This window comes from Marmota marmota, unplaced genomic scaffold (assembly GCF_001458135.2).
Source record: "Marmota marmota marmota unplaced genomic scaffold, marMar, whole genome shotgun sequence".
NCBI classification, from domain to species: Eukaryota; Metazoa; Chordata; class Mammalia; order Rodentia; family Sciuridae; genus Marmota; species Marmota marmota.
In genome coordinates this window covers 7,254,838-7,265,720 of record NW_026000240.1, presented here as the reverse complement: position 1 = coordinate 7,265,720, position 10,883 = coordinate 7,254,838, and the positions used below count along the sequence as shown (strand labels likewise).

The following is a 10,883-nucleotide window of genomic DNA, read 5'->3' as shown; positions in this document are numbered from 1 at the left end:
TGCTTTTTTTTTTTTTTTTTTTTTTTTGTTTTTAAGACATTTTAGCTACACATTTCTTGCTTTCCTTAGTTTTGAATGTAACTTCCTTGAAAGTATAGTTGTTAATAATTTGACAATAGCTCCCCATTTTTATCGTTGTGCACTAATGTCTGAATTGCAGAGTCAGCCTTTGTTCTACTATAAAAAGTGGTTATATTCTTTTTTGAAAAAGCATTAACAAGAACTGGGGTCAGTGAGTATTCTACTGCTTTGTGCTTTTCCTCTCTTCCCAGTATCAAGATAAATTTTTATCCACCTACTCGATGTAGAGCTTAATAAGTTCTGGTTGTACAGCTTTTAGGAATACTCTTAGTATTTTATTCCTTCTGGTCATGATGTTACAGGATAGAGGTTCCTGAGTTTCATTTGGGTGGTAAAAAAAAATATATTCAGTTTTCCAGAGAAAGTTTTGCATCTCTACCAGTTATTGTGCATTTTCTAATCTGAGACTATACATCAGGATGGCCTTTGCCTATGATAACAGAAATCCAACTAGAAATAGATTGAACAGTACAAAAATTTGTCTTGCATGACCAGAAGCCCTGAGGCAGTACAGTTCAAAATTGGTTGATTTCACAGCTCAGTTACATCCTAAAGGATCTAGATTTATTTCATCTTTATACTTTGCTTATCTTAGCATGCTGGTTATCTTCTTGGAAGCTAGTCTATGGTGACCTGTCTTTCTAGAGTATCACACTGTTTAAATTTCTATAACAGAATACTGTTATAGAAATAGACTCTTAACACAGTTATAGAGAGTTATAGACTCTTAACACAGTCCTTTGTTAACATTTATTTTAAATATTTTGTTCTTTCTTTCTAGCTTTCTTATTTTTTTTCTCTATTTAAAGTATTACTTATACCTTCACGAGATAGTTTTCAGAGTTAACACTAAAGGAGGAGCGTATATGAAAATTTTGTGTTCCTGAGTATGTATAAAGAAACAGATGCCAGGCCCAGTGGCTCATATCTGTATTCCCAACTAAGACTGAGTGTGTAACTCAGTCGTAGAGTGCCCCTGGGTTCAATTCCCAGTTCTGCAAGGAAAAACAAAAACAGAGTAGACTGAGAAAGAGTGGTCAAATCATTTGAGAAGGAAAGATAACTTTGTCTCTCTCAGGTGGGGTTACCTAGCAAAGCTCAAGAGACCCATTTTGGGGGTAGGCTGGTATAGAGAACAGGCTCAGCATAACAGAGTAAAGGTGTTGGCTGAGGATAGAAGAGGTGTTGAAAAGATTCAGGGAGACAAATGGGTGAGGGAGGAGAGACTCAGAATGTAGAATAAGCACAAACATACAAACAGATCAGGCCAAGAAAAAGAAAAGTGAATGCTAAGGGAAACCAAAATTCAAAAAGCCAACACACCAAAATAAGCAGAGTCAGATTACATAGCCTTTTAGAAGACACTATTAATAGGTAAAAAACAGAACAAATATATGACTAGGGACTGGGGCTGGGGCTGTAGCTCAGTGGCAGAATGCTTGCCTAGCATGTGTGGGGCACTGGGTTTGACCCTTACCACCATATAAAAATAAAACAAATAGGACATTTTGTCCACCTATAACTACAAAAAAATTTTTTTTAAAAAATGACTAGGGACAGATATGGTTCAATTGAGATAAACAGTTAATGGTACAAAAAGTAATATCACATGCATTCAGAAAGAAGTAGAAGATAGAAACCAGTTACTTACAACTGTTGCATGAAACTTCAGAATACAGCAAACAAATAGATGAATCAGATATATTTGGAAAGACTCAGAGTTGGGAGAACAAGCAACTGCTAGAATGTGGGAAACAGGAAGCAGATAGGAAGGCGGCAAAACAAGTGACTGAGACATGGAACAGACACAGTAGGTGCCAGAAAGAAAAGACTGTGGTAAAAAAGGTTTACAAAGTAGTCCTGAGTACAACTAGAGTAATGAAAAGAATGCAGAAGGTAGAAGAGGCAGAAGCTGGAAGGTATGAATTATATGATGGGGTCAGGATGGACTGAACAACTGGAAAGTGGGTGTTTGATTGCAAAAGTATCACTGGATCTGTAAATATCCAGAGTCAGGACAGAAAGAATGGGACAAGTCCAAGTGTACCTCTTGAAGAAGGTCAGAAACAGTGTTGCAAAAGAGATGTAACAGGCTAGTCAGATACAAGGACAGAGATGAAACCTCAACTAAACACAAGACAGAAAGCCTGAGTAGGTATGAAGTGGGCCCAGAATGAAATGTAGATCAATGTAGTTTCCAGAACAGACAAGGGATTAAAATGAAGGAAAAATAAGAAATGGCTTATGAGGATAGAAGACAAAGGATTGATTATCATCATCAGAATGAGAGTCTTTACACACAAAGTGGTCCAGGTTCCAAGGAAAAGACTCAGAGACATCAAGGAAAAACATGAAGCTGGAGCTGAAGCTGGGCTCTGTGGAAGTGCACTTGCCTGGCATGTGTGAGGCACTGGGTTCGATTCTCAGCACCGCATATAAATAAATGAAATAAGCGTCTATCAACAACTAAAAAAAATTTTTTTTAAAAATGAGGCCAAGAAATTCAGTCAGTGAACACTGAAAAGAAGATAGCAAAAGGAATAGATAGTCAGCAGTTAGTTCAAGAAACTTGAAATTTGCCTGGCGCTGTGGTACATACCTATAATCCCAGCAACTCAGAAGGCTGAAACAGGAAGACTGCAAATTTGAGGCCACCCTTAACAACACAGTGAGACCCTGTCTCAAAATAAAAAGGGCTGGGAATGTGGCTCAGTGTTAAAAGAGTCCCTAGATTAAATACATAGTAAATACCTCCCACTACCCCCCCCAAAAAAAGAAAAGAAACTGAATGTTTAAAGAATGAATATAGTTATAGCTATCTAAACAGCAAGGGGGTGCTGAGGATGTCCCTCAGGGTACAATGCTTGCCAGCATGTAGGAGTTCTGCATTCAATCCCCACTACTACAATAGATACATAGATAGAGAGGAAGGAGAAGGAGGAGTCCTGCATAAAAATTGATGCAAAAAAAAAAAAAAACAGTACTAGTTGACAGAAAGACAAGGTTTGAGCTCAAATACAGAATCAGGTATAGTCAAAAGAATTTGGAATAGATTGCAAGAAGTAGGGAAAGCAGGAATCAGCCAAAAGACAGAAAACTTGACTAACTCAGAAATGGGGGAACACAAGTGACCAGAGAAAAAGATGAGGAATGATCACACTTACATTAACAGACAAAGGTCAGGGGGGAGTAGAGGTAAGGAGCAAACAATACACAGAAAAATAGAACATAGTCCCTGTTGGGTAGAAATAGCAGTTGAGGACCTATGCAAAGAGACAGCATTAGGTATGGAAATAGAACAATTTAACTTGATAGAAAATAGGCTGGTCTTTGCAGAGGGATATGTCATACTTTGTGAGTTGTAGAAGGAGAATTTAATTCTGAGTTGAGGTTTCACTCTGTAGAATAATTTTCTAATAATCTCTGTGGTCAGCACTCAAAATCAGTTTGGATTATTCTGGGTTGAGCTAAGAAAATATATTTTAAATTCCAACATATTTTGTTTTTAAAATGAAAGATGTTACTGGGAAAGTTTTTAATTTTAATTTTTTTATCTTTTAGTGAATTATGTCACCATTATTCCTGCCTTCCCCTAAGTAGATTTATTGAACCATCTTAATCTATAAAACCATAGTCATTGATACACCATAGGATTTGGTGTTTAAGGAACTTAAAAAATAAATATGTCTTGTTCTAATCCATTCAACTTTCTCCTTGAGTTACAGAAGAGATTCCTGAGAATTATTAAAGCTGAAAAGCATTTATTCATAAGAATTTAGTGACCATCTCCAGCTATTCTTCTTTTCCAACACTGAGACTTAAGTTTTCTTCTTTTCTATTTTCCTCTAATCTTTTTATAGCAAGGACCGTTCAGCAACTCCTGCTGGAGCTGCTGGATTGGCAGGTGGGCACCACCGAGAAGCATGGACTACTAAAGGCCCTTCCTACGAAGACCTATACACTCAGAATGTTGTAATTAACATGGAAGATCAAGATGATGTTCATCGCACATCGCTGGAGGGAAAATCTGCCAAGGAGAGACCTATTTGGTTGAGAGAGAGTACTGTCCAAGGGGCCTATAGTTCTGAAGAGATGAAGGAAGGTAAGAGTCTATGTCTTGGGTTCAGTAGAAAATGAACTTAACTTAGTGGGAAATACCTGGAATATCACCTGATTGTAAAAGTACTATGGAGTAATGTAACTGTGATCATTCCTCATCTTGTTTTACAAATTCGTCTCTCCTTTAATCTTCTACTTCCCTAATTTATATGTATTTTTATTTTTTTGAATTGAAAGCCATAACTGTACACTAGTCCAAATATTTTAATATTATTTCCTCTAAAATACCAAGGTGTTTGTGCTATTTGAAATATATACAAAGATGTCACATATGTAAAGGATTGAATATCTCACAGTCCATTGTTGATAAAAATTTATTCTAGAATAATTTGGAAATCTTCATGAGCCAGAAAGGGTTGAGAATTGCATAATAATCTTCACAAGTTTGAGAACTACAAAATTTTGCTTTCTAAGTTTGGGTCTAGGGTACTGGATTCAAGAATGTGATATAGAAAATGGGAGGATCTAAGACTGGACACAAATACTATTCGAAAACTGGAAAACAGGTGGCAAGAAGTCTATGTTCCTCTGGTTATATCTCATCAATACCTATTCCCAGGTTATTTATTGTTATTAGCATATCACCTGAGAATGGTTCTTTAGTGGTAAAGAATCATCAGTAACTGAAAGTCACTTGATGTTGGCCTTTCCCCTAACCTCTTTTCCTTTTAAAAATGAACATTTAGTATACTGTATGCTCTAGGGATTGTAAAAGTACTATGGAGTTTTGGGTAGTACCTCTAGTGTGATTCTCTTTGATATTTTAACTCCAGTCAAAAAGAAGTTTTCCTTGACCACCTTACTTTTTACTCTTCCCTCCTCACTAACTAGTTTGCTGTGTTCAGTTATTTTGATTTAGGATGTTCTAGATTATATAGCAGTTACACTGTCACTTTCATGATGTAGAACAGACTTCACTGGTGCATGTATGAAGTGAATTCTGTTTATTCTATACTTAAGTTTTCTTTAAACTTCAAGTCATGTTGGTATCTTTTCAAATGTTACAGACTTCAATCATGTCCTCTTTACTGAAAGTTCTAATTCCTTTCTATTCTACTTTCCTTACAAGTAGTCTTGTTGCCCAGAGCCATCTCCACCCATAGTTATTTTACTTTACGTTTTTTTCATACCATTTTCATCCTAATATACTTGAGATGTAGTGACCAGATACATGTTATAGATTAATATTAATACATAGATTAAATCATTAATGATTTCAGTTTTATTTCCCATATTTTTCTGATTTTTACCTGACATTTTGGTTGTTGCTTTGGTTATGGAAATATCATAATAGATGAGTAACTTCAGAAACATGTTCAGGTACCTTTTAGAATGCTCTCTTGTATTTTACAGCTTGGATCATGTCTTCAATATTTTAGATTATTTTTCTGTAGACAACATTTCTTTTGCACTTTTCTGTATAAAAGAGATCTGCTGCCTTTCTGCTCACTTACACAGTCGTTGGCTTTTCCTATATTTTTTGTTGTAGCTTGGCCTTTAAGCCCTAGAATTTTTTATTGTCATCAGTGATCTCAGTTGTTTTATAGTATATATCTTAGTAATTTATAACTGTTAAATAAGACTTTTTACTTTATTTTCATTTATCCTTGCTTTTTTCTGTCTTTATCTATAAAAAAAAAAATTCCTTTCTTCTCCAAACCACTTTGTTAGAAATCTCTTAGATATGACTTCATTTACTTTACGAAACTAATGTTTTTCTGCTAATTTCATATTTACTTTAAACATAAATAAAAACACTGTGTTGGTAACTATTTGGAACATTCTTTTCTTAGCAGTTTTCCCTTAGATACTTAAATGCCTTCCTTGCTGTTTTCTGTTGAAATACCACAGTAGCAAAAAAGATCACTGGGAGAGAGATTCTAACTTTGACAATGTTTTGAAGTGGTTAAACTTCTTTTCTTTTCTTTTCTTTTCTCTTTTCTTCTCTCTCTCTCTCTCTTCTCTCTCCTCTCTCTCCTCTCTCTCTCTCTCTCTCTCTCTCTCTCTCTCTCTCTCTGAATTGAACCCAGTGCCACTTTACCACTGAGGTACATCCTCAGCTCTTTTTATTTTTTATTTTGAGATAGGATCTCACTAAGTTATTGAGGGTGGCCTAAGTGCCAGGTCCATTCTAAGTACTTCACATTAACTTAATTGCCACAATAATTCAGTGAAGTAAATATTATTACTTTTTTCCCTTCAGGTATTGAGAAAAGTGAAGCAGGGAGAGTTGATATGAGTTGGCCAAATATCATACAGCTAATAAATTGTTAGTATTTGAATCAGGAATCAGGTTCAATTCAATACTTTAATCCTCTTATATATTTAAATAGTATGTTTGGTATTATCAGAATGTAAAGTACAAATATCTTTCTTAAGTTTTTCATCTACATTTTATCAGTCAAAATGTACATACAAAATAGTAGATCTGTGATGAGAGAATATTTATTCCTCAAATCAGATACCTATTATTTATGATGTTAGAAAATAAGTGCTTTGGGGGGAAATAGAGCTTTGATAAAGCAACATTTAAGTTAAAAACATGGAAGATGTAAGGTAGTAGTTGTATGAATAATTAGAGGAAAACTATTCCAGGCAAGACGGAGCAGGCATTACAATGCCCTGAGGTAGAGGTATGCCTGTATATGCCAGGAATACCAGGGAGGCCACCGTAGCTGGCACAGAATGAGTAAGAGGAAGAAGAGGTAAGAGGTAGGTGGTCAGGTGGTGTTTCAGATGGTGTAGGACCTCATGGGTCATTGCAAGGCCTTTGGCATTTACTCTGAGCAAGGTGAGAAGCCATGTTTTGATATTCTGTTATGCCAGCTTCTGTACTTGGTTCTTCATAGACATTATTTTATATATTTTTATCCATTGTCTTAGAAGGTAGATTCTTTTATCATCCTATTTTACAGAAAAGATATTGAACTTTAGAGGTTAAATAACTTGCTCAAGGTGATATAGCTTGCATATGGAAGAACCAGTATTCAAATCCATTGTATATTACTCATAAAATCTGTGTACTTGGCCATTATATTACTTAAGCTGCCGTTTTCGAGAAACATTTTGAATACTCTGTGGATAGCAACTCAAGAAATGAAACTGGTTAAGTCTGTGGTATTATATTATTATCTATTTAAATATAACACATTAAAATATGTATTTCATTAGCTATAAAGGATTTCTTTTTATATTTAAGGATGTTAACTTTCTGGGTTTTAACCCCCAGGTGGCATAGACATGGACGCATTTCAGGAGCGTGAGGAAGGCCGTGCAGGGCCTGATGATAATGAGGAGGTCATGCGAGCACTCCTCATTCATGAGAAAAAGACTCCCTCTGCCACAGCTGGCTCAGTAGGGGCAGCTGCTCCTGTGTCTGCTGCCAATGGCAGTGACTCAGAGAGTGAAACCAGTGAGTCTGATGATGACTCTCCACCTCGTCAATCAGCCGCTGTGGCTGCACACCGTCGGGAAGAGGATGAGGAAGATGAAGATGAGTTTGAGGAAGTAGCAGATGACCCCATTGTCATGGTGGCTGGCCGTCCTTTCTCTTACAGTGAAGTGAGCCAGCGGCCAGAGCTGGTGGCCCAGATGACACCAGAAGAGAAGGAAGCCTACATAGCAATGGGACAGCGCATGTTTGAGGACCTCTTTGAGTGATCTTTCCCTACCTTTTCCTCCTTTCTGTAATGCTCACTGCAAAAAGAAATTCCCCACCCTTGAAGAAAAGTGTTTCAGAGTCTTTCTGTCCCTGTTGATGTTAAGCAACTGTTAATGTTGCACAAAGAATAACAGAAACGAAAGTTCAATTTTTATGCCAGAAACTTCTCAGAAAGGTAGGTTGGCTGTAAGCATTCCCTTCCCTGCTATTACTACAGTATTAATATTTTACTGTATTCCTTCTCTAATTTTTTTCCTTTCCTTTGAAAGACATTTTTCTCCCTTTTGAAATGAGTAAGGAAAGCTCATAAGGTAAATTCATCTTACCTGCCTTCAGAAGTCTACTACAATAAATTACAATAATTTACTGATGACATCTTTTTACCTATTCTGACCAAATTTATTCCAAACAATTCCTTTTATTGCTGCCAATCCGAGCACATTGCTAATAGACAAACAACTAATGAGGGGAAACATATCAAAACTTCTTATTTCCCCCCAAATAAGGTTGGGGTCAAGATGTAAGGAGAGGTGAGGGAGTATGTGTGTGCAGAAGAGGGAAGGATGTGCTTGAATCTTGTGTAATTAATGTCTGATCTGGAATTCATGTCTTTAGAATTGACCACACTGGTAGATTTTTTTGTTTTGCTTAATGCCTTTTGGTTAGGATTTTGGGTGATAGAATACAGTATGCTTGTTAAGAAATTAGAAAAAAAACATGGACAAAGGACAAAAACTTCACATAAAGGGTCGAAGAGTGAAGGGTATTGGGAACAGTGCCTTAGAACTGCCTGAGTTTGTTATGATTTGAAAATCATTTATACAAAATCAAGACTGGTCCCATTTTTTTCATTCTATAGGCCTCTTGCCACTGCTGTAAGTTAAGAAGTTCATTCCCCCAGAAATAAGCATGGAATAATTGATTATTCTCTCATACACATTCTCTCCCTCTTTGTAAACATCGTTGAAGACTTGTCTCGATTTTGATTCTTGTCAGACATGACATATACAGTGCATTCAGTATATTGCTGAGCATTACAACCTTAAGAAACATAGTTTATTTGGGTTCTACTATGTAGCATGGTATTATTCCTGAAGGCAGAACTTTAAAATAAAGGACTTTCATATAAGGATCTATAACAATTGTATTTTTTGTAATATTTTTCCTTGCATTGTAATTTTTAAGTATTTATCATTTTATAATCCATGTGTGAAATTAAAACAGCATTTTAGAATATCTGAGCCTTGTATGAAGTGATCTTTCATTTACCTGAGTTGTATTAATGACTGAATATTGACAATAAACCTATTTTATACTAACTGAAATTTGTTATTTTCTAGCCTCATAACATTTTAGAGTATAACTAAAATGTATATTCTTCCTATTAAAGTTTTTTCTCTTGTAAATCATTGTTTCATGTAATAGGTGCAATTGTATGGAATCTTAAAATTTTCTGGCAATAGTTGCCATAAGAATAACTTTATGCCAGGTGGCAATGTCACATGACTATAATTCCAGCAACTCAGGAGTCTGAGGCAGGATTATCACAAGTTCAAGGTCAACCTCTTCAATTTAGTGAGACCCTATCTCAAAATTTAAAAATTGATGGCTGGGTGTGGTGGCACATGCAGCAGCTTGGGAAGCTGAGGCAAGAAGATTGAGAGTTCAAAGCCAGCCTCAGCAATTTAGCAAGGCCCTAAGCAACTTAGCAAGACCATGTCTCTAAACAAAATATAAAAAGGGTTGGGGATGTAAACTAAGTGGTTAAGCACCCCTGGGTTCATCCCTGGTACCTACCCCCTTCCCCTCCCCCAATGGGTTGGGGGTGTAGCTCAGTGGTTTAGTACCTCTGGGTCCAATCCCCAGTATTTTAAAAAAAAAAACAAAAAAACATTGTTTTTTAAATTCTCATAGCTCTAGAAGTCAATAAGTAAAATGATAACCAGATGTTAATTTTTAAAACATAGTTACTTTAAAACTATATGGTCTTTTTTACTTTTTGTACCAGTGTAAAAGAATGTTAGAAGTGAAGGTAAAGGTATGAATAAGGGTACTCATTATAGCAGTTTACTCACTAAATGTGCATTAATCAGGAAATAAATATTTTCCTATGAAACCATATAGCCACTAGAAAGAATGAACTGACAAGAAAAGATATTCATGTTGTGTTAAATATAGGGATATTTTTTTTTTTTTATGGGGTCAGGGCAAGGGTATGTGTAAAGGAAAAAGTAGCTAACATAGTGCTATGTGCAGATACTGTTTTAACTCCTTTATATGTGTTAATTAAGCTTTTCTGGCAAAGCTTTGAGGTTTGTGTGTAAGTTTATATATATAAAATAATAAATAAGAATTACAGTGGGTATAAGAGTTACAGTGATCTAAATGTTATAATGGAAAAGATATTTCCATTTTGAAAAAAGAATCAAAAGGACATTTAATGAATTTCATGTAGAAATTACCTGCAGAAATTGTGGAGTGATAAAAAGCAAGCTTTTTTTATGTTAATGTTAGGATTTTTTGGTGTGCTTTATTTTATTATATATTTTTTGGATCCTGGGCTAATCATTTCCTTAGATAAACATCTCTGAATTTATACTCAATAGGAAAATACAATTTAATATGTAAAGTTTTGACTGTTACCTCCATATTTCAATAATGTATAATAAAACTTAAAATAGAGTTTGATATTTATCAGTCAGGGTTGTCTCAAGTTGGACAGTAATTTGATAAGGAAATCCAATCAGGGACAGAAAAACAAAAAAATGGTAACACTGTCAATTATTAAACTCTGAAGCTCTTAGTAAGGGCAAACTTATATACCAAGGAGATAGATACATGTAGTTGCAATGTCTCTTTACCCTAAGACAACTGAAATTATCATCCCCCACAGCCTTTAATAACGAATAGCAGGAACATGGTTTCTCTGAATATGGTTGACTATATTAATATAATTCAAATGTCAGCTGCTCGATTTAAATTTAAACCTTTATGATTTAAATGAAACACTGTTTTTTTTTTT

General features: G+C 35.4%; 1 protein-coding gene across 2 annotated transcripts in view; it reads left to right on the top strand.

The window, feature by feature from the left end:
• Positions 1-9,180, top strand: part of Gtf2e1 (general transcription factor IIE subunit 1) — a 27,388-nt gene extending 18,208 nt beyond the window's left edge. For both annotated transcript variants that reach the window (XM_015486890.2, XM_048794171.1), the window contains exons 4-5: positions 3,942-4,183; positions 7,430-9,180. In XM_015486890.2, coding sequence (XP_015342376.1) covers positions 3,942-4,183; positions 7,430-7,860 — 673 coding nt within the window. In that variant the 3' untranslated portion in view covers positions 7,861-9,180. The remainder of the gene's footprint in view (positions 1-3,941; positions 4,184-7,429) is intronic.
• The last annotated feature ends 1,703 nt before the right edge of the window (positions 9,181-10,883 follow it).